General features: G+C 45.2%; 1 protein-coding gene across 3 annotated transcripts in view; it reads right to left on the bottom strand.

Moving 5' to 3' along the window:
- Positions 1 to 23895, bottom strand: part of RFTN1 (raftlin, lipid raft linker 1) — a 205681-nt gene that overhangs the window by 28539 nt on the left and 153247 nt on the right. For all 3 annotated transcript variants that reach the window (XM_043969256.1, XM_043969257.1, XM_043969258.1), the window contains exon 7: positions 17080 to 17195. In XM_043969256.1, the coding sequence (XP_043825191.1) occupies positions 17080 to 17195 (116 nt within the window). The remainder of the gene's footprint in view (positions 1 to 17079; positions 17196 to 23895) is intronic.

Genomic DNA, 23895 nt, shown 5'->3' with positions numbered 1-23895 from the left:
ACATTTCTGAGTATTCTTTTTTTCTTTTCTTTTCTTTTTTTTGGGGGGGGGGGCAATGAGGGTTAAGTGACTTGCCCAGGATCAAACAGCTAATAAGTGTCAAGTATCTGAGGCTGGATTTGAACTCAGATCCTCCTGAATCCAGGGCTGGTGCTTTATCCACTGCACCACTTAGCTACCCCGCCATTTCTGAATATTCTGATGGCTTTTGCTATTTCTCACAGGCCAATGTCTGTCACACAGTATGAATGATGAAGGAAGGTCAAGGGAAAAAAATAACAAGAGCTGCAGTGTTATGCAGTGGAAAGGATGTGGGAATTGGAGCCAGAGGTCCTGAGTTCAAATCCTGGCTCTTTCACTTACTATGTGACCTAAAGCAAGTCACTCTCTGGGTGACTGTAAGATGTGGGGGTTGAACTAGACAAAATTCTGGATCTAAATCTATGATCCTAAAGAAGGTCCTTTTACCCCAAAATACTTCTTACAGAACTTCTTTGACTGTCTTTCATGTTCTTCCCACACACTTCCTCTATATTGCAAAGTTTTTTTTTTAATCAGGGCACTAGGTGGCGCAGTAGATAAAACAATAATGGCCACTGGCCAGGGCAGCTAGGTGGCGCAGTGGATAGAGCACCGGCCTTGGGAGTCAGGAGGACGTGAGTTCAAATCCGGCCTCAGACACTTGACACTTACTAGCTGTGTGACCCTAGGCAAGTCACTTAACCCCAATTGCCTCATCCAAAAAAAAAAAAAAGTTTTTCACCAGTGAAGATGCGGAAGGCAACACAGTGCAGAGAAAGCTTTGGTTCTGAAGTCAAAGGACACAGGTTCAAATGCCACCTCTAACACTTTCTGTCCATATGCCTGTGGGCAAGTCACCTACACCCCCAGGCCTCAAGTTTCCTCAAGTATATAAAATGAGGTGGGGTTGGACAAAATGGCCTCTGAGGTCCCTTCCACCTTTAGATCTATGATTGGATTCATTTCTCTCATGAGATAGAGCATGGCACAGTAGACAAAGGACTGGCCTACGAGTCAAGAAGACCTGGATTCTTTGACCAAACAAGAGATAGAGTATATTATAAAATGCAAAAATGGATGATTTTGATTATATTAAATTAAAAAAATTTTGTACAAACAGAAGCAATGCATCCAAAATTGGAAGAGAGGCAGAAAGCTGGGAAACAATTTTTGAGGCCAGTGCTTCTGATAAAGGCCTCATCTCTAAAATATATAGGGAATTAAATCAAATTTATAAGAATCCAAGTCATTCCCCAATTGAGAAATGGTCAAAGGATATGAACAGGCAGTTTTCTGATGAAGAAACCAAAGCTATCTATTCCCATATGAAAAAATGCTCTAAATCTCTAATGATTAGAGAGATGCAAATTAAAACAACTCTGAGGTACCACCTGACACCTATCAGATTGGCTAAAATGACAAAAAAGGAAGATAATAAATGTTGGAGAGGCTGTGGGGAAATTGGAACACTAATGCATTGTTGGTGGAGCTGTGAGCTGATCCAACCATTCTGGAGAGCAATTTGGAATTATGCCCAAAGGGCAATAAAGCTGTGCATACCCTTTGACCCAGCAATTCCACTTTTAGGTCTTTTGCCCAAAGAAATCATGGAAGGGGGAAAGGGACCCACATGTACAAAAATATTTATAGCTGCTCTTTACGTGGTGGCAAGGAATTGGAAGTTGAGGGGGTGCCCATCAATTGGGGAATGGCTGGACAAGTTGTGGTATATGAATACAATGGAATACTATTGTGCTGTAAGAAATGATGAGCAGGAAGAGTTCAGAGAAACCTGGAGGGTCTTTTACGTGAGCTGATGATGAGTGAGATGAGCAGAACCAGAAGAACATTGTACACAGTATCATCAACATTGAGTGTTGACCTACTGTGATGGACTATATTCTTCTCACCAATGCAATGGTACAGAAGACTTCCAGGGGACTCATGTTGGAAGAGGATCTCCAAATCCAAGAAAAAAAAAGAAAGAAAGAACTGTGGAGTATAGATGCTGATTGAACCATATTATTTCTTTTGTTTTGGGTGCTGTTGGTTTTTTTTTCTATTTTGAGGTTTTGCATCACTGCTCTGATTCTTTCTCTTGTAACAGGATTAATGCAGAAATAGGATTAAAGTTATTATGTGTATATATATGTGTGTGTGTGTGTATATATATATCTATATGTATATGTATAGAGATATATAGATATAACCTATATCAGATTACCTGCTGTCTAGGGGAGGGGGGAGGGAGGGGTGGGAGGGAGAAAAATCTGAAATTGTAAAGCATGTATAAACAAAAGCTGAGAACTATCTTTACATGTAACGGAAAAAATAAAATACCTCATACATTAAAAAAATAAAAAAGACCTGGATTCAAGTTCAGCCTCTGACACATATGACCATGGGCAAGAAGTCACTTAACTCTTCAAGGCCCTCAGGAAACTTTCTAAGATCCTAAGTTATATGAGCTACTAATCTATATAGGTAGAGGGATTTTCCATACCCTAAGTTCCCTATATTGATTAAATCAAAGGTATGGATCTAAAACCAAAACAAAACCATCACACATTTGTATTTAGAATTAGGGTTTTTTGGGGGGGTTTTCTGGTGAGGCAATGGGGGTTAAGCGACTTGCCCAGGGTCACACAGCTAGTAAGTGTCAAGTGTCTGAGGCCGCATTTGAACTCAGGTCCTCCTGAATCCAGGACTGTTACTCTATCCACTGTGCCACCTAGCTGCCCCTAGAATTAGTTATTTTTAACCTACATTTATCAATCTGCAAAATAGACAAGAGAACACTTGAAGCAAACTTGCAAATAATCCTTGATTCTAAATCAACTGTTGAATGGACAAGTGCACAGAGTGCCAACCATCATCCGATGCTTTGAATTGGAGAAGCAGAGATGTCTGGCAATATACTCCTATTTCTACCCTATGCTTTCCACCCCAAGGTAGCCCCTTCTCACCACCATTTCCTTCAAGCACACAGGAGACTGCAGGGGAGAAGAGCTCTTGTGTGGCAGTTGGGTGAGGGTTTCTTTACTCTTTGTTTTCAATCACAATGCCCCTGGAAAAAAGCCCCAGCAGATCTGTAATTATGCCAACATAACTGATACTCAGAAAACAAAGAATCTGCTTCATTGTTTTTCAGCCCCATTTTGCTTGTCTAACTTCTAATGATAAGGCGGGATAGTGGAGAGAGAAGACTCAATTCTTGGAGTCAACAAGCATTTATGAAGTACCTACTATGTGCCCCAGAAAATGGATGAAGAGATTGGAGAACCATCCGTACAGAGAAATGATAACTGAACCTCCCACACCTGAACCTAAATAAGGAGTATATTGCTGGATCTGACCTTTACAAATCTCTGCTCCTTCAACTGAAAACACAGGATGATGACTGGTGCTCAGGTGTGCACTTCTCTATTTAACAACTGAGTTAGAATCAGGAATTCTCTGCAAGGTTGCTTCAAGCGTTTTCACATCCATTTTGCAGAATTCAGGTTCTACTGTGCTAAATGCTAGATGATAAAGATTGGATTAGGGAAAATATATGATGCATCCAGAAATCATTCAATCACCAAATTGGGCTGGTAGGGGCCTCAAAAGTCATTGAGTCCAATTCCCTTGTTTTATAAAGAAGGAAACTAAACCCTTAGAAAGGTCAGGGTTGGGGGCAGCTAGGTGGTGCAGTGGATAGAGCACCGGCCCTGGAGTCAGGAGTACCTGAGTTCAAATCAGGTCTTAGACACTTAACACTTACTAGCTGTGTGACCCTGGGCAAGTCACTTAACCCCAATTGCCTCACTTAAAAAAAAAAGAAGGAAGGAAAGAAGGAAGGAAGGAAGGAAGGAAGGAAGGAAGGAAGGAAGGAAGGAAGGAAGGAAGGAAGGAAGGAAGGAAGGAAGGAAGGAAGGAAGGAAGGAAGGAAGGAAGGAAGGAAGGAAGGAAGGAAGGAAGGAAGGAGAAAGGAAAGAAGGTCAGGATCATCTAGGTTCTAAACATCCTAGAAGGATTCAAACTGAGGGCTTTCTGATGCCAGGTCTTATATTCTATTCACTACACCCAAGTCCCAAACTCCTCAGGTTTTGTTTCTTTACTCAGTTCTGCCTGTAAATTCCCTCTCAGTCTCATTTATTACCTACAATGCTTATTTACTATGTTGACCATCTTTAAGCCTTGAGGAATAGACATCACGTCCCGGAGAATGAGAATAAGCTGTAGAATGTATTATTATTATTACTACCGTGATAACACTTCTGGGCAAGGCCAAGCATCCAAACCAATCACTAGCACGAAAACCTAAGTGAAAATTAAGTCACTGGATCACCCAGCCTCATCGGGAAGAGGTAAAACAATGCAATAGCTATTTATTTACTGCAGTGAGTTTCATGCTATTAATTTTTACTGTGTTTAGGGCAGATTTGACCACCTCCCGTTTCTGTTGTGCTAGACAAGCTGTGACCTCATCATAGACCCCCGGCCCAGGAACATAATTTATGACAGCATGCTGGATGATAGGCCACAGCTACAAGCACACACCAAAAACCAGAGGTTTTTAAAAAATCCACATTGGGGAAAATGCCCCATATTACAGAAATGCCCCGGGTCGTACATAGGTCAAAAGATCATAGCTCTGGGGGCAGTTAGGTAGCACAGTGGATAAAGCACTGGCCCTGGATTCAGGAGGACCTGAGTTCAAATTTGGCCTCAGACACTTGACACTAGCTGTGTGACCCTGGGCAAGTCACTTAACCCTCATTGCCCCTCAAAAAACAAAAACCCCAAAACCAAAAAAACATAAATGGTCTTTAAAAAAAAAAGGAAAAAAAGGGGGCAGCTAGGTGGTGCAGCAGATAAAGAACTGGCCCTGGATTCAGGAGGACCTGGGTTCAAATCCGGCCTCAGACACTTGACACTTGCTAGCTGTGTGACCCTGGGCAAGTCACTTAACCCTTATTGCTCTGCCAAAAAAACAAAAAAAAAGAAAGAAAGAAAAAAGAAAGGAAAAGATCATACCTCTATAGCAGGAGCGGTCATTTAGCTCATGCCTCTCACTTTACAGAAGAGGAAACTGAGATCCAAAGGGGACTTGCCCAATACCATGTGGATAAGAAGCTGCAGAGATCTGGGATTCAAACTCTATTTATTCCTCTGACTGCACCCCCCCCCCAATTACTATTAAATGTCCTATAGTTTAAAAAAATTATCAAATTTTTAAATTTTGGTGTGTTTTTTTTTAAACTCAATTATGTCAGCACAATTACCTCTGTTTGCCTTAGAATCACACAACTCATAGACTGTGGAGGAGGAAAGACAAAGGAAAATAGGGAAGAGGGCTCACTGACCTCTTAATTCTCCTTCCCAAAACCCTTTGGATGCTTTTCATAGTGTTCCACGTCCAAAACTGCTGTTTTGTTTTGTTTTGTTTTTTCTTCCTTTCATTCATTTGTTCATTCATTCAGGACTATCCCAAGGGTTTGGGCTACAAACAGTCCCTGCCCTCAGGGAGTTTAACATTCTAATATGACATAATACCAGGGGGAGGGGGGCATCCATCCATCAGAGAACACCCTACTGACCCCTAAGAAAGGCCAATTAGCCTATTCCTTCTCTGAGGTGGGAGAAGGGGAGGTAGATGATGGGGAGGGAGCAGCCCAACGCCTTCCAGTTATCAAAGGTGCCAGCCCACAACTGCTCACCCAGGCAGAACGGAAGCCCTCCAGTAAGTTGTAAGGCTCAAACTCCCAGATTAAAGAGGAAATAATGTGACTTGACATCTTGAGTGTTGGGAGGGCAGGGAGAGGCATTTTTTGGGGTGGGGGGAGAGCTTGCTGTCCATTTGCAAGGAAGACTCTGCTCCTCCTCTCCCCTGCATTAAAACCGTTAACCAGCCCCCAGCGATTACATCCTGTCTGTTGTTTGGCGGGACCACATACTGTGACAGCTGCAAGGCTGACACCCTCTGCAAACTGACATTTTAGACACACACACACCAAGCCCATCAGCGCCGAGTCTGCTCACTCTATTAGGCTTTGGAAGCTGCTTTGTTTGGTAACAATTAAACAAGCAACATTTTCTCTATCAAGTGCCAAGCCAAGTCCCTCTCATTTGCCTTGATAAGTAAGAGGGGAAAAATACGTTGTGGGGGTAGATTTTTTTTTTCATTTACAAAACAATCTCTCGGCCTATAATTAAAAAGAGAGGAGGCGTGTTTTCACTGGGCAATTATTTGTTCATTTTTAACCTTTTCTCCTACTTGGAAAAAAGAAAGAGTTGGCAAAAGACCCACAGTAGAAGCACTATGGAATGGTGGGGAGAGTGCTGAGATTGGCATCGCAAAGACCTGGATTCGAATCCTGACTGGCACTCACTGAGAAATGATGGGCAAATCCTTACATCTCTATGGGCCTCCCTAGGAATTATCTATTAAGACACAGATAGATTGAGATTGTGTTGATGGAGGTCCCTCCACAAGGGGAGCTCTCTCTGCCAATGAAATCACAGCTCCTTCATGGGAAGGAGGAAAACGCAGGCCGTGTGGGGATCACTAATATACAATAAGATCATTGCTTATGGTCGTTTGGGGTTTGGAATCTGCCTCTAATTGCTTACTGGGCAGCTAGGTGGCCCGGTGCATAGAATTACTAGAAGGAAATAAGCATTTATGTAGCACCTACTGTGCTAAGTAGGTGCCATTACTGTTCCCATTTTGCAGAAGAGGAAACTGAGGTAGAGATAGGGTAAGTGACTTACCCAGGATCACATAGCTAGTAAGTATCTAAGGTCAGCTGTACCCAGGTCTAGTGCTCTATCCACCAGGCCACCCAACCACGCTAGTCCTGGAGTTAGGAACACCTGAGTTCAAATCCTACCTCCGATACTTAATAGCTGTGGGACCCTAGTTAAGTCAACTTCACCTTCATATGCCTGTTTCCTCATCTATAAAATGGGAATAGGTAATAACAGCTACCTTCCCAGGGTTGCTGTGAGGATTAAATAATACAATATTTGTAAAGCACTTTGTAAATCTTCAATCACTACATAAATACCAGTTACTCCTCCTCCTAATATTACTACTACCACGACTTAGATGCTTCTGAGACCTTTCATCTCAGTTTTCTCGTCCTTAAACTGAGGAAATTGGGTTAGATGGCTCCAGGTACACTAATAACCAACTGTCCTGTCTGCTGTGGTCTGAATAAAAGCTGGCCCTGAACACTGGACATACTCCTAAAACGAGATCCCACTAAAAGGGGCAAAAAAAAATGGTACACACTAAAAACTAGTACTTATTATAGCCCAAATTAAAACTTAACCATAAACTAGATGGAATGGGGAGGAGCGTGCATGTGTGTGTGTGTGTGTGTGTGTGTGTGTGTGTGTGTGTCTGTGTGTGTGTGTGTGTGTGTGTGTGTGTATGTGTGTGTGAAGGGTGGCCCATATTTAGATTTAGACATTTATAAAGTTCTGGACAACTTCCCAGGAAGACACCGTTTCACAATAGACCAGATACGGTTGGACAATGCAGATCCAAAGACAAAACCTGAAATATCCCCTGCTTCCGAGAGACATCAATCAGTAAATGCCGGATGATTTGAGCCGGCAGAGAATGCTGAGAACTAGGTCAGGAGAGAGTGTTGGCTGGAAGAGGAAGTAGATGTAAACACTGTCTCCTCTCTGCCCAGGAAGTTGGTGGCACGAGCCCCTTTCAGGGTTCCTGGGGTGGGTGGGGGAGTCCTGCCCTCAATTTCCCCTCCTGCTAGGAAGGTGGGTAAGGCTCATGGTGTAGTGTTAAGGCTCAAAATAATGGCTTTTGTGTCTGATTTTTTCCCATGTCAGACACCATCCTCTCCTTGGGTCTGGATCCTTTGGATCCAAATTTGGAAAATATTCTCCCTGCCTCAACAGTATTTGAAATACTCAGTTTCTAGAATGATCCTCATTTTGTTCCTACCCAGATCTGCCCTTTCTCAAGCACCACCATCACTCCCCCCCTACCCCCCCAAGTCCCCCGACAAACTCTGTCGAGGCACAAGAACAGGGCTTTAAAGCCCCTGGGACAACATTATTAGGAAAGGGGATGACAAGCACTTAGCATGGTGCTTGATGCATAGTAGGTGCTTAATAAATGTTGACTGACAACAAGTCAGCTGAGCAGCTGTTGCCTGGAGAGCTCCTGTGGGGGTGGCCACAAGCAGAGGGACTAAGAAACAGCCTGAGGGCTCATGGAAGGACTGATCGGGACAAAGTCTCATAGCTGTGAGATGCTGGGAAATGACACAGGCAGCAGACCACCCCGGGGAGTCACTCTGAGAGAGGCTATTTCTCACTATGAGCATCTAAGAACTTGCCAGAGACCACAGTGGCATCAGCACCCAAAACAAGTCTCAAACCCAAGACCTCTGATGTCAGTGCCACTCATCTCATCTCTGCCTCCTGGCTTTCTTTGAGTCTCAGCTAAAATTATTATGCAAGAAGCCCTTCCTGGTCCCCTTAATGGGAGTGCCTTCCCTCCGAGATTACTGCCCATTCATCCCGTATAAACCTTAGGGGTGCCCAGTGGGCTTGCATGTTGTTTCTGCCCCCAAAAGATATTTCTATGGATCCCCAATATTTACTTAGCCCAGTGCCTGGCACACAACAGGCACTTAATAAATGCTTGTTGACTGACTCTCCATGTAGCAGACCACCTTCTAGAGTAGAATGCTTCAGGGGAGAATGAATTCCACAGAGGATGGACAGCCTCAAGGACTGAAATGGATCTGTTAGGTCAAGGCGAGGCTAGACCAGATGGTCTTGGAGAGCTCTTCAACCTCTGTGTATGTGTGTTATCCAGTGAAATCCGTACTCCATGTACCACGAGAATGAGGGCTGACCCTCGGCCCTGCCTTCTGAGACGTAGAAGTGCTTTATCTCAGCCGGCATTAAAGGTGTGTTAGCTCTGAATGGGCTGTACTGTTGGGTAAAGTTGTAGACTGTCTAGAAGATGCTAAAATACCCAGTTACAAATGTGGCAAAGAGCCCACATTTGGATCCTTTCTTTTCTTTTTTTACTTTTCTTTTATATATTTTGTTTATTTATGTATTTATTTTGGGGGGGGGTAATGAGAGTTAAGGGACTTGCCCAGGGTCACATAGCTAGTAAGTGTCAACTGTCTGAGGCCAGATTTGAACTCAGGTCCTCCTAAATCCAGGGCCGGTGCTCTATCCACTGCGCCACCTAGCAGCCCCCACTTCATTCATTGTTAAAGTCTAGCCCCAAATGGCCAATTTATTAAATCCTCAGATGCTGGCTATGGATGGATACTTAGCTAGAAAGGTATCTGCAACCCTTTTAAGTAGATTTCATTTTCTCCCCACTTCATACAAGTACTCTTTGCTTTCTATAGTTTTATCATTCTGCTACATTTGCCACATTATTTTTAGTGAGATTAATTTTTTTTTAAGTTAAGGACGACTGGGAACAGAATTCAGAATGCTTATTATTGAGAACATCCCCATCTGAAATATGATGGAAAACCCATCTTGCTCCTTGGACTGGACTCCACCGGATCATGGCCCCAGGAAACCTCATCGCGTGGGAGAGGGTATCGGCTCTGATACCTGGGCCTCACCGGTACCCCTCCTGTAACCTCTCCTCAGAGGACGGTCCTCCCAAAGCTTCCACTGAAAGCTGCCAGACTAGACCCCATCCTGCCCCCTCCTTCCCTAGGGCCATCTTCTGCAACACCTCCTCCCCCATCAGCACCACTTTTAGCTTCCCTTCATGTGTTGTCTTCATTAGACTGTGAGCTCCCTAAGAGTGGGGACTCTCTTTTTCTCATTTGTGTGCTTAGCATGATGCCCGACACACAGGAGGTGCTACATAAATGTTTACTAAAATGTAAAATCCAAGCTCTATGATGGTCATTCAGTTTTTTTAAAAATCTGTTGCCTACCATATCGTGACCTATACTAAATACTGATGGACATATTTGTGTGCAAGGAAAGGAAAGGAAGATTTCTGGAGGTCCAGAAGATTTAATTCTTACTCCCTCTAGTGCAAGGCAATTTCCCATGCCTCTTGGTAGAGTGGAAAGCACGCTGGCTCTTGAGTCAGAGGACCTGGGTTCAAATCTTGCCTCTGATACTAGATGACTTTAGACAAGTCACTTAACAACCCTGGGTTTCAGGTACCTCGTGGATAAAATAAGGGGACTGGATTAGAACACTATCTGTGAACAGACCCTCAACTTCTCCATGAACTGGGTCACACAACAGTAACAAAGCGCCTTGAATGGTCTCATTCAACTCACTCCCCTTAAAATCTCACCCTTGATTTGTGGTCTTTCATCGCGCCCCCCCCAGGAAGCTTGAAAGCAAAATGAAATTGTTGATGGGCGCTAAAAGGATACGGGGAGGGTATCCATCTTTAATGCCTACACGCCTTCCCTTGAGTCAAAAGAGAATTAATACTGCCTGGCCGACTTTGTTTTATTAACCGCATTTGTACAGGGTTAGATGCAGTGGGGACTGGACAAATATTTCTCTAACTGGTGACTTTTCAAGAGTCGCCCCAACCTGTGCCCATAACTCATTCAGGGTGCACGTGGGTATAAAGGTGTCTACTGTGGCTGTGTTGACATGGGCAAGGTGAAGTTAGTGCTAAGGGGTTTATTCACCTCACCCCATCTGTCATCCCCCCTATCTAATCTGTCCAAACATCTCCCTGGTTTTCCCCTTCCTTTCCATTCCTTCCCTCATCACTTCACACCAGCATTACTTTATCAGACTCTTAGCCGGTCTCCTTGACTCCAACTCTCTAACTGCTCCTGTCCATCCATGTGCCACAGTCAGACACATTTTCCTAAAACACTATTATCTCCAAGTTACTCCCCTCCTTTAAAACCCACTGGACTCTCTGATGCCCAAATTCTTCTGCCTACTTTTCAAGGTCTGCCATTAACTAGCTTTGGAAACTTCAGCAAGTCTTCTTACTATCTGGTGCCTGTTTCTTCATCTAAATGGGGAGAATCCATATTCTACTTCACAAAGCAGTGAAGATGAAATGAGGGAATGGATATGAAAACACCTGGAAAAAGTTAGAAGTGTAAGACTTCTGGGAAAGTGAGAATTTGCAAAGTACCTTGTCTCCTCATAAGTCCTCTCAAAAAAACCCCAAAAAACAAAAAAACTCAACATCAAAGAAACGTTGAAAAGAAAGAAAATTGCCCAAAATTCTCATGAGAAATGTAAAAGTTGCCAGAAAGCAATGGGAACCCTAAAGAAGAGCCGTGATATTATGAAAAAGATGTTGGGCACAAATGAGACAGATGAAAACAACAACAAAACAAAACAAAAAAGAAAACATCAGAAGGAAGCCATAATGAAATAGCATCTACGCCCACATCAAAAACAGCACAAGCAATTCCTTAAGGAACAACTAATGGATAATATACACACTCAAATAATGAAAGGAAAAAAGGAAATCAGTACATAAAAAAAAATAACAAGAGGAATTATGGGACCTGGTTTCAGCCAGGCAATGGAGGGAAATGACAAGAACATTCAACAGTCTCCGTCTCAGTGCAGAAAATATAAATATATCAGTGGAAAGTGGTTCAGGGCAGAATTTAAACAGTGGAGGACACATTGGCAGAAGGCATTCCCTGGCACGCTGACGAACAGATACAGTAATGATAAACATTTTCAGGACAATCATGGGACCCTTGTTATTTTCCTTGAACTAATTAAAATGACTCCAAATAGGTTACGAATCAAATCCTGCATAAACAAGAAAAGAAAAAAACAATCTCTGGATACATTTTTTTCCATTGCCAATGGTTAGTCCTTAATGTCCTTCCTCTGGTCTCTAAACTCAAGGAAAGCATATAAAAAAAGAAAAATCATGGGGCCCTCCCAGAGCTTCCATGATATCACGAATGACCTATTGATAAACATTTCATTCCATTCACCGATCCCAACGGACCCCTTCAACAAGTCGTGGCACCTTTTTTCTTGGCTGACCACTGAGGAAAAAGGAGGGTTATTCTTTCTGTTTACCGGATGCTGTCTTCTTCCCACCCCAGTAGTAGTAGTAGTAGTAGCAGTAGCAGTAACAGCAGTAGTAACAATAACAACAACAACAATAAAAAAGGGCTGGATCTGGAGTTAGGAAAAGCTAGATTCAAATCCTAACTCTGACCTTACTCTCTATGGCATTTGAGGCAAGTTATAAACGCGCCTAGTTTCCTGATATGCCAAATGTCAAGGCTGGACCAGAGGCCTCCCCTCCGGGTCTGGCTCTAGGAGTCTGTGAGTCTATGCCTAGGGAGAACATGTGGTGGAGACCACAAAATGGTGCATGCCTTGGGAAGGAAGAGATGCTAGCAGGGAAAGGATGGCTCTTTCTAGATGTGCTTAGGGGGGCTTTTTATTGGCACTGCATTCAGAGGGAAGAGGACCATGCCGGAAGCTGGGAGGAGTCCATCCCAGGGTGGAAGGGGTACCAGGAGAAGGCAGGAGAGAGAGCGGATGGGAAACAGGAAAGGCATTTGAGGGAGAAAGACGAGGCAGGCGCTTCCTACAGACAGTGAGAGAGGCTGAGTCAGGGAGGTCGTGGGGTGCTGGGAAAGCAGTCTCATGCAGAATGCGAAGGGGGATGGACCCGGTCACTTTTCCCTTGACCCCTGAAGTGCCTGTGGGCTGGGCTGCATCAGAGAGCAGGGGAAGGGATGCAGCCAGAGATGGGAGGCTCTTCCCCTCCCACTTTTTTTTTTTTTTTTTTTTGCTGAGACAACAGAAAGTTAATCCAAGAGCAGGGGCCGTCCGAGGAACCCAGCCAGAGGAGGCCCGTGTCCAGGGGATGTTCTCGCCTGGGTGGGGTCTCCGTTTTCATTCCTGTTTTGATTTTGCAGGTTTGAGAATATTCCAGAACACTTAAGGGAAAGGGACTGTGGGGAAGGTCTGCTCTTTGACTTAAAAATAATCATAGTCTTTATCATTATCACCCTGAAAATGAGAAGGCCACTGCCCCTTCCCTGCCTGCAGACCATCACTGGAGTGCAATCTTGACTGCTGCTTACATTGGTATCACCCTCGACAAGCTATTCCCTCTCTCCGTGACTCAGTTTCCTCATCTGTTCAGTGGCAGGGGTTGGAGAAGATCTCTGGTGGGGTGGGGAAGGGCATGGGGCCGTCACCTGAAAGAGCCTAAGATTTATGCTATCCGGCCCCACTCAGGAGAACCAGGAACAATGAGAGGAAATTGCAAAGACACAAAACTAGACTTGCTGTCAGGGCCAACTTCCGGAGCCTCCCCAAAGTGGTGTGGCCTGCCCAGCAAGGTGATGAGGTCCCCGTCTTAAGAGATGCTCAAGCTTTGCATAGAGACGGCTAGGGTCCCTCTCCCAGCTGTAATCCCAACGACTTTAGGAAGCTTTCTTGTTCTGCCCTTTCATAATCAGACAAAAGTTTAAAACATGGGGTGGCAATGTGGGATCTCCACCAAAACCAGACTGCTTTATACACTTGCAAAGTTTCGGGGTTTTAAGAAGTGGGTTTACCTCCCCTCCCCCTCTCTTATGCCTTAACCTCAAAACCTGGCCTCTTATTGTTAATCTATCGCGTTCCCATGACAACCCGGTGCATGTTTTGAACTCTTGACATATTTTCCCCCTAAAGAAAAATTTAGCTAGTGGATAGGAGAGTCCATGATATGCCCGGGTGTGAGCAATCTGAAATCTGCCCCAGTGGAGGGACTGACCACCTGATGGAGATCACATCCTCCAGAGTCACAGAGTATGTTCATGCCCATCAGGTGACGGCCACTGAGTGCTAAAGGGGACAGAGGATGCTGAACGCTGCTGGGTCTTCTCTCCCCTTTTCATTTTTTTTTTTAAGGTGAGGCAATTGGGGTTAAGTGACTTGCCCAGGGTCACACAGCTAGTAAGTGTTAAGTGTCTAAGGTCAGATTTGAACTCAGGTCCTCCTGACTCCAGGGCTGGTGCTCTATCCACTGTGCCACCTACCTGCCCCTCCCCTTTTCACTTAAAGACAGAAGGCCATGGGAAGAACCAGAGAGGATCTGGTGAGAACAGCCCTTACCCCATTCTTTTATGGGAGCACAGGCTGTTGGCATCAAGCTGTCTTACTTCAGCAACCTGCCAAGTTCTCCCTTAATGGCCGTTAAGTGAAGCGTTAGGTCTTATCCTCAGGCAGCTCCGACTGTCTGCCCATGGGCCAGGCTGGGCCAAACGCTGACACACACGGGCTCCCCACCTCTACCCCGTAGGCATGGGCATCATGGTGCTTAGCTTCAGGATGGCACAGAGAAAATGGAATCAGCGAGCCCAAGGAGGAGGAGTGACCCATTGGCACCCCGGGAAGTATGAAAAGCATTTAAAGACCTCCAGTTGGGCAGATTCTTGGGAGGGGGAGGGGAGGAGGAAGGAAGGAAGAGGAAGAGGAGGGAGGAAGAAGAGGAGGAGGGAGGAAGAAGAAGAAGATGAGGGAGCAGCTACCAATGGGAAGGTTGGAAGCAATGGCCTCCTTTGGGTAGACAAGAACAACTGACAAAACTCAGTGGTAAGAACGAAGCAGGTCTGGCTTTGCTTTTTTTTGGTGAGGCAATTGGGGTTAAGTGACTTGCCCAGGGTCACACAGCTAGTAAGTGTCTGAGGCCAGATTTGAATTCAGGTACTCCTGACTCCAGGGCCAGTGCTCTATCCACTGCGCCACCTCGCTGCCCCTGGCTTTGCTTTAACAGATGGAATTGTCCCGTATGTTCTTATGGGCCTAGAAGGAAAACGCACCCCACTTTCCTTCCAGCCTCTAGTTGTTCAGTTGTGTGTGAGTCTCTGTGACAGCATTTGGGGTTTTCTTAGCAGAGATGCTGGGGTGTTTTGCCATTTCCTTCTCCAGCCCATTTTACAGATGAGGAAACTGAAGGGTTAAATAACTTTCCCAGGGTCATACAAGCTACTAAGTGTCTGAGGTCAAATTTGAACTCGGGTCTTCTTCACTCCAGGTCTGGTGCTCTATCCACTGTGCCACTTAGCTCCCATTTTAAAGATGAAGCAGCTGGGCCAAGCAGGGTTAAGTGACTTCCCCAAGGTCTCACTGCTAGCGTCTGAGATCACATCTGAACTCGGGTCTTCCAGGTCCAGCGCTCCACCTAGCTACCCTCATTACTACAGAGCTTGAAGGTTTACTAAGTGTTTTACCCGAAACAACCCAGTAAGGCTAGGACTGCCAAGAGTTATTGATTTTTTAAAAAATCATTCATTATAAAATGAATATTAAACATCAATCAATTAAACTTGCTTTGCAACTATTAATGACATGAGTTCCACTATCAATGCATAAAGCTCTGGGCTGGAGTCAGGAAGACAGGAGTTCAAAACCAGCTTCAGACACTAACTCTGCAGCCTTGGACATAGAACCACTAAGTGCCTCAGTTTCCCCAACTGTAAAATGGGGATCCTTATAGCACCTATGTCCCTGGATTGTTTTGAGGCTCAGATGAGACAATATTTGTAAAGTCCTCTGCCACCTTAAAGAAGTATATAAATCATTACCATTATTTTCCAGCCGAGGAAGCTGGGGCTAAGTGTGGATAACTGACAGGAGAGTCTAAGCCGCCAGACTGGTCCAGGGCTCTCTCTACTCTGTACCATTGTTTCTTTTTGCTTCTCCTTGCAAGGGGAGATGTGAAGCTCTTATTGCTGTGAATAGCTATGATGGGAGGTTTTCCCCAGGCCTGTTCCTCCTTCCTCGGGCTGTGCTCCCCTGGCCCCTTCGGGTGCGCTCCTTGGTGCAACATGGCGCAGGCCTGGGCCTGGTTTCATACCTTTTCCTAGCACGGGCACCTGCACTTGGATGACTTCTCCTTTCACAAGGAGATGCACCAGATGCTGGGTTTATCACCGCTTGGTCTTACAAACTCTCATGTGTTTCTAAAATTGGAGAAGCTTCCTTACAGTACAGCAGGGATGTTTATATATACATCCCCCACTTCTAAATTCATAGGGGAGGGGGATCTGTGTGATTTCTCCGCCAGCAGCCACTGTAATGGAGCAGAATTTCCACCGCCCATCTTCTGTTACGTCTAGCATGTCTACCACCGTGGAGTCGTTTATCCCCCAAGTCTGGACTAGGTGCAACATGGGATGGGAGGAGACTCCAACATCGTCCTCACCCTCTTCTGACCCTTACTAGCCGTAGGACCCTGGTAGCTGCTTTGCCTTTCTAAGCCTCAGTTTCTTCATCTGTAAAATGAACATGAATTATTTGGGAGAACTGACCCATGTCACAAACCCTATGTATGTGTCACAGAAAGGACTTCCTGCCTCTGGCTGGCTCTCTGTCCACTGCCTTTCATGGGATAAATCTATCTACTAATTATTTTTTTTTTAATTTTTAGAAAGTATTTGAGAAGAACATGAAAGGCAGGATGTGTATTCACAGCATAGGATGAAAGGCCCTTGAGGGGACGGCCTGTTTTACTTGTGTCTTTGTGTCTTCAGAGCCTGGTGCAGTGTCTGACACACAGAGGCTGGGATTTCACTGGTCTAGGTAACTCCCCGGTGGGGTGAGGAAATTCTGTTTACTAATGTGAGTGGACTTCTTTGCAACCTGTAATCTTGCAGAGTTGTCAGAAGCCCTGAGAAGTTAAAGGTCTTGCCCCTGGTCACACAACCTGTACACATCAGAGGTGAAGGCTCAAACGCGGGTCTTTTTGGTTTCTAGGCTGTCTGTCTCTACTATGCTACTCCCCTCAGCACATAATTGGTGCTTAAAAGATGTTTGCTGATTGACTGCTGGAGTCACATATAGCTTTCTTATACAGAAAGGGTAAATTCAGGACCATCAACATCAAGGGGGTAAGTGGGAAGGGAGTAGATGGGTGGAAGGGATAGTGTGAAAGTCCACCCACACCCAGCCTTTTTCACATCAATAAAATGGCTAAAAAAACAGTTATGGGATTAGCTTCCAAAATCGCTTTAGGAAAAACTCTATAACAGAATCCAGGGACAAACAAACAAAGGAAGAGAAAATCATAAATGACACACTCACTTCCAGGACGGTCCATTGTTCAACAACAATGGCATCGTAGGCCTGGATGGTTTTGTTCTCCTCTGTGGAAACATCTTCAAAGATGAATACTCCATCTGTCAATCCATGTAAGGAATCTGTGCGGGGGGTGGGGAGGGGGGGGTGGAGAAAAAAAGAAGAGCATTTCTGTAAACGGAGCGGCAGAAGCCGTATAAGCAGCAGAAATTTCACTGCATCCATTAATAATCTCAATCAGACCATCTTTTCAGCGTGTTAATTAAGGAAAGCACACACTGCCACAGAGTCTAGCCCCATCAGAATGAATGAGACTAATTTATCTTGCAGTTTTGAATAATATCCTTGATTTTATGAGCCAAAATTTCATTGTTAGCAATCACCACTTGATTTCATGCGCTTACCTCCCTACTCAGAGTACAGCCTCAGGATGTACGGCTTAGGGGGTGGGGGGGGGGGAGCGGAACTCAACACAAGTCACTTAAAAACAGCATTTTTTTTTTTCTAAAAAATGTGGTTTGGTAAGAGGGGTTCCACCCACACCTCTGTAGAGAGGTGCATGTAACAAAATGCGGCGACACTTCAGAAATGGTGCTCCCCCTCCCATGTGTCAACACTTGGGGAAGGAAGTAAGAGGCAGGGGCGAACTAAGGTAGCCATGGAAGCAAACAGGTAAAGCCTCCCTATGCCAAGATTTTAAGTGGGTTGTATTCTATGAGTGTACTTAAAAGGTCAGACAACAATGGAGACCAAAGCCCCCCTCCCCCGATGCTTTCTCCAGTCCAAAGCATTTGCAAGGGGACTTCCAATTTAAACACTACTTCCAAATGAGATTGCAGAGATGGTGAACGTACATACTTGGGTGATCCCACAGATCCCCAAGTGCTCTGCAGGATGAAGTGAGGAGGAGAATTATATTTTTAACCTCTGATCATGCCATTCCCTTGGCCCCAAATCTCCAAGAGTATCCCACAGTCTCAAAAAAACAAAAAAGGAGCCAAACCAAAGATGAGCCAAATTGATAAGTGTTGGTGGGGCTACAGGAAAGCAGCCACATTAATTAGCTAATTGTGAGTGGAACCATGAATTAGTATAGTCATCCTGGGATGCACTTTCGAAGTAGAACCACAAAGTAATGACCCTGTGCATACCCTTTAACCCAATGATACCGCTGATAGTCCTATACCCCCAAAGACATCAAAGAAAGTGGGAAAGGACTAATAGATACCTATATAGGTACCTATATATTTATTTATTTTTAAATTTTTTTATTTAAAATTTTTTTGTGGGGCAATGAGGATTAAGTGACTTGCCCAAGGTCATACAGCTATTAAGTGTCAAGTGTCTGAGGCCAGATTTGAACTCAGGACCTCCTGAATCCAGGGCCGGTGCTTTATCCACTGTACCACCTAGCTGCCCCCAGTACCTATATATTTATAACAGTTCTTATTTCAAAATCCTGGAAACTTTCTGCTCACTTCTGCTCCTGGTTTCCCTTGAGATTCGGTTTGGATCCCATTTCCTTTAGGAAGCCTTTTGGGGACTTGCTCCCCTCCCCCTCCAGTCCTTCCTTCTGAAATGACTTTGCGTTTCCATAGCATATATCCTACACATGCCCAGTAATTTGCACACCGTCTTCCCCAGTAGAATGGGAACTCTCTGTGTGCAGACTTTTGCCTTTCTTTGTATCTCCAGTCCTTAACACAGCACTTAGCACAGGTGTTTAATAAATGCTTCTTTTTTCCCCCAGGGCAATGATGGTTAAGTGACTTGCCCAGGGTCACAAAGCTAGTAAGTGTCAAGTGTCTGAGGTCACATTTGAACTCAGGTCCTCCTGAATCCAGGGCCGGTGCTTTATCCACTGCACCACCTAGCTGCCCTTTTAATAAATGCTTCTTGACTAAATGTTCTCCACTTCATTTCCCACTATCCCCCTCCCTCCAGGCACTGTATACACCAGTCTAAATAGGTGAGTCATCATTCCCCGTGTGTGCCTCAGACTTTCTCACCTCTGATCATATTATTCTTTCCTCCTAGAGCATCCTTTCTTCATTTCCATCAATCAAATTTCAACCATCCTCCGAGGCCCAAATAAAAGGTGTTTCCTTCAATTTCTCCCCACTGGGAATGTTCTTTCTGTTTTATCCTTCCACAAATACTTTTCTCTCTTAGCAGACTCTCTTGCCATGTCCTGGTTATCTGTGTGGGACAGCTAGGTGGAGCAGGGGATAGAGCACTGGCTGTTGAGTCAAGAGGACCTGAGTTCAAATCTTACCTCAGACACTTACTAGCTGTGTAACCCTGGGCAAGTCACTTAACCCTGATTCCCTTAAACATCTGGTGCCATCTCTAGTGGTCCTGATATATATCTTGCCACTGGACCCAGATGGCTCTGGAGGAGAGAGTAAGGTCGGTGACCTTGCACAGCCTTCCCTCATTTAAATCAGATTCACTGCAAGTCATGACATCACCTCCCAATGTCATGGTCCTCTTTGAGAACAAACAACAATCTGTGTACAAATCTTTTTTGCAGGGGGGGCAAGGAGGGTTAAGCGACTTGCCCAGGGTCGCACAGCTAGTAAGTGTCAAGTGTCTGAGGCCAGATTTGAACTCAGGTCCTCCTAAATCCAGGGCTGGTGCTTTATCCACTGTGCCACCTAGCTGCCCTGTGTACAAATCTTGTTTTGGTTTTTTTCTTTTTTCAGTGAGGCAATTAGGGTTAAATGACTTGCCCAGGGTCACACAGGTACAAATCTTATAGGAGTACATATTGAGTACTGAAAAAGACCAGAGACTAGCTCTCTCAACCTCTCCATTTCACAGATGAGGAAACTGAGGTGCACCCAGACCCGTGATTTCACTGATGTAAAGAATGCCAGTGAGGAAACTCCCTCTACCAATGCAGATCCATACCTACTCTGCCAGTAGGTCTTGGGAATTTGCCCGAGGCACTAAATGCTACACCATGACTTGTGCAGGGTCAAACCACTTACTTCCGCCACAAGGCAGGGCTTGAAACAGGGTCATCCCATCTGCTCTCTCATCTTCACTTATCTCTAGAAACAAAAATCCAGTTTGTTTCCTCATCGCAATTTCTTTTTCCACTCAAGCCCCTCTCTGGGCTTCACTGGGATGTGGCTGTGACCCTGGGTTCTCAAAGGAGAGCAAAGGCATTTCCTACCAAGATGTGAAGACCTGGGGGTGGGACCTACAGCACCTTTGGAAGAGCTAAACTGCAGAGACTCATCAGTAGAGAGTTGCCCACCAGGGAATGATTTCTCTTGGCTACGGAGAGTCAAGTCAACAATTATTAAACACCTGCCATGTGTCATGCCCTTTGCAAGGCACTGCTCATTGTTTCCTCTCTGGCTTTCTGTGGCCCCACTCTCTTCTGATTCTCCCCCCATCTTTCCTCACTTCTTACTCCTGTGTGGGGGTGTCTCTGAGACTCTAGCCTGAGCTCTCTTCTCATCTCTATCCTTTCTCAGTGACCACATCAGCTCTCAAACGACCGTCTCTACAAAGGTGACTCCCAGATTCTAGATACCCAGGCTCTATCTCTGTGATGAGCTTTATCCTCTCCCGGTCACCGTCAAGCGCCTGCTAGACACCTCCACCTGCATCTCGCCCCCAGTGTGTCCAAAACAGAAGTTGTTACCTTCTCCCTACTTCCAAACCTCCCTATATCTGTCACTGTCATTTCAGTCACAAAGGTTTGCGCCTCACACTTGTCCTCACAAACTTTCCACCCCACCTAAGCCCCCGTAATCCATTAGTAACCAAGGCTTAGGGATTCTACCTGTCATCTGACTCAGGGGTTGGCTGGGGGTCAAATCTGGCCCATGACCTCTTTGTGTATGGCTTGTGAGATAGGTATGATTTTTACTTTATTTTAAAGTTAACAAAAAAACTTCTGGGCTCATCCATCATACAAAAATGGGCTGGCAGCTGGATTCCCATCTGCTGGAGGAATTATAGCTGTCTCAGGTTTTTGAAGGATTGTCTTTTATTTGTTTTTTGGAGTGTTTTTGGGGGGGGGCGGTGAGGATTAAGTGACTTGCCCGGGGTCACACTGCTAGTAAGTATCAGAGGCTGGATTGGAACTCATGTCCTCCTGAATCCAGGGTCAGTGCTTTATTCACTGTGCCACCTAGCTGCCCCCTCAGTAGATATTTAAGAAACATTTTTTTTAAGCAGGGCAATTGGGGTTAAGTGACTTGCCCAGGGTCACACAGCTAGTAAGTGTTAAGTGTCTGAGGCTGGATTTGAACTCAGGTCCTCCTGACTCCAGGGCCGGTGCTCTATCCACTGCGCCACCTAGCTGCCCCTTTTAATAAACATTTAATTAGGATAATGATGATGAGCTAAACTCAGGAGAAAAAGAGGCCTATCTTGGATTTAGGAATTAGAGGGTGCATCACTCATGTGCCACCCTCTGCACTAGACTAAAATGGTGGAGAGAGAGGGCTGATTAGCAGTCTCAGAACCTGGAAATCTGAAAGAAAGGGAAATCTTGGGGAATATTTATCATTGTCTAACACTCCCCTAAATATAAGTGGATTACCCTTTCCAACCAAGGTCTCCAGAGATAAATCAATGCTGCATTCCATTCTGACTAACAGGGAGAGTAAAGTTCTTTAACCCAACCATATCACAAAGGTTTTCTGAGCTGGGAAAACCAGGTCCCTTTTCTGGGTGGCAGGGGTTTAACTATGATGGATGCATTTAATAAGAGTGCATTGTTAAGGATCCTTCTAAAGAAATGGAGGGGAGCGGCCTTCAGGGCCTTCAGGGGGTGAACAGCATAGGGAGCCACTTTGTACGACTCCTTGGAGAAGGCATTAACAGTTCAAACTCCTTCAATGCCTTAGATGGAAGTACATGGGTTATTTGGCTATAACACACACTGGTTAGATAAGCGTGGTATGTGGGTTCAAAAGAGACCCTATTAGAGGGAAAATATTAATGCCCGTTTCCTCATTTGAAAAATCACAGAAACATCTAAGGTTGGGGTGATTCGATCTGCTTTGGTTTCTGACATTAACCTGAAATTCCAAATGTTGTCCTGCAGGCGTCTCAGAGTCAACCCATCAAACACGGCTTCCTTGCAAACACACTCTCAATCATTGTGGTTAAGGGTACCGCCATGCTTCTAAAACCTCATCTCCTAGGTTCCAACCTTGGCCATTTGGACTCTTTGTGCTCCCTCGCCCTCCACACCCATCGGCCGCCAGATCCTGCTGTTTCTCTCTCTACGACGCTGCTGGCGTTGGACCCCATCTCCACGCATGCAGTCACCGCCTTAATGCAGACCTCAATCACTTTTCACCTGGAGTACTATCCTAGCCTACTGAGTTCTCTCCTCCAATCTCTCCCCTCTGACCCATTCTTCACTCGGCTGCCAAAGTGATTTCCCTTAAGTGGAGGGTCTGACCATATCATAATTGAGTGGCTCCCTATTGCCTCCTCTTTGGGGCTTTTAAATCTCATAACCTGGCTCCAACCTAGCCTTCCGGCCTCGTTATACGTAAACCCCTTTCCTCATTCTGGCCAAACTGGCCTTCATTCACACGGCCTTCTATCCCCTATCTCCATTCCTTTGGGCAGACCACTCCCCCATTCCTAGAATGCACTCGGTCCTCAGGATAAAAGGGCTTCTGGGGTTGAAGGGGCATGGTCAGGGGTCAGAGTAAGCCATCTCCCCCCTCCCCCCAATAGCTACTAGTTGGCTTATATTCTCCCAAGGCAGCTAAGTGGAACAGAGGATAAAACACTACCCCTGGAGTCAGGAAGACTTGACTTCAAATCTGGCCTCTGACACTTCCTGGCTGTGTGACCCTGCACAAGTCACTTAACTCCATTTGCCTCTATCTCTTCATCTGTAAAATGAGCTGGAGAAGGAAATGGCCAACCCCTCCAGCATCTCTGCCAAGAAAACCCCAAATGCTGTCACAGAGGCACACGGCTGAACTAGAGGCTGGAAGGAAAGTGGGGTGCGTTTTCCTTCTACACCCGTAAGACCATGCATGACAATTCTGGATCCAGAGTGCTGATATACCTGTCTAATTCCTTACTACTAAGAAGTTCAGAATAGCTCTCGAAGGCTGCCAGTGAGCCACGCAGAGAGTGGCTGGCTGGGCTTTCAAAGAGTCCCATGCGGTCACTCTCTTCCATCTTGTTCCCTCCTTACCTTCCCAACTGAGACCCCCTCACCCTAATAAGCCTCTATTTATATTTATCCATAAGCAGGCCTATCTTTAAGAGGAAAAGCTCAAGGCAGAGAAGTTTCCATCACCCTCCATCCACAGAAAACGTTCCATTATCACTGCATTTTTTATTAAGGGAAAGATGCTTCCCTACTGGGTACCCAAAGCCATTTGCCCCGTTATTGTATAAATATTTGATGGCCTTCTTTTGGGCAAAATGCCACTCGGCCTTTCTGAGCTGAGGATTTACAAGAAGGGCGTAGGGAAGGAGAGTTCCCCTTTTATCCTGAGAGGTGTGGTCTTCAAAGGGAAGATTCTCCCCTTTATAGCCCCGGCCACAGAGGGCTTTCCTTGCTATCCAGCATCTACAATGCTGATCTTGGGGCAAAGCCCTGTGCCACTGCTCTTCTCAAGAACCACGCGTTCTATGATATGTGGTCAGGCCACTGTGGCTCTTGTAGATGCAGATGGGATCTGGGGAGGGGATCTGGTTTTGTTTTGTTTTTAATATTACTCCCTCTTTAACAAATTCAATTCACTAGGAATGTTTACACGGGGGCTAAAGATGGACTGAATTTCCTTAACTCTCTGGAAGCCTCCCTGTCCCCCTGCTCCT

This window comes from Dromiciops gliroides, chromosome 5 (assembly GCF_019393635.1).
Source record: "Dromiciops gliroides isolate mDroGli1 chromosome 5, mDroGli1.pri, whole genome shotgun sequence".
Taxonomy (NCBI): Eukaryota; Metazoa; Chordata; class Mammalia; order Microbiotheria; family Microbiotheriidae; genus Dromiciops; species Dromiciops gliroides.
The sequence above is the reverse complement of the archived record's forward strand: the minus strand, read 5'-3'. Positions and strand labels throughout refer to the sequence as shown.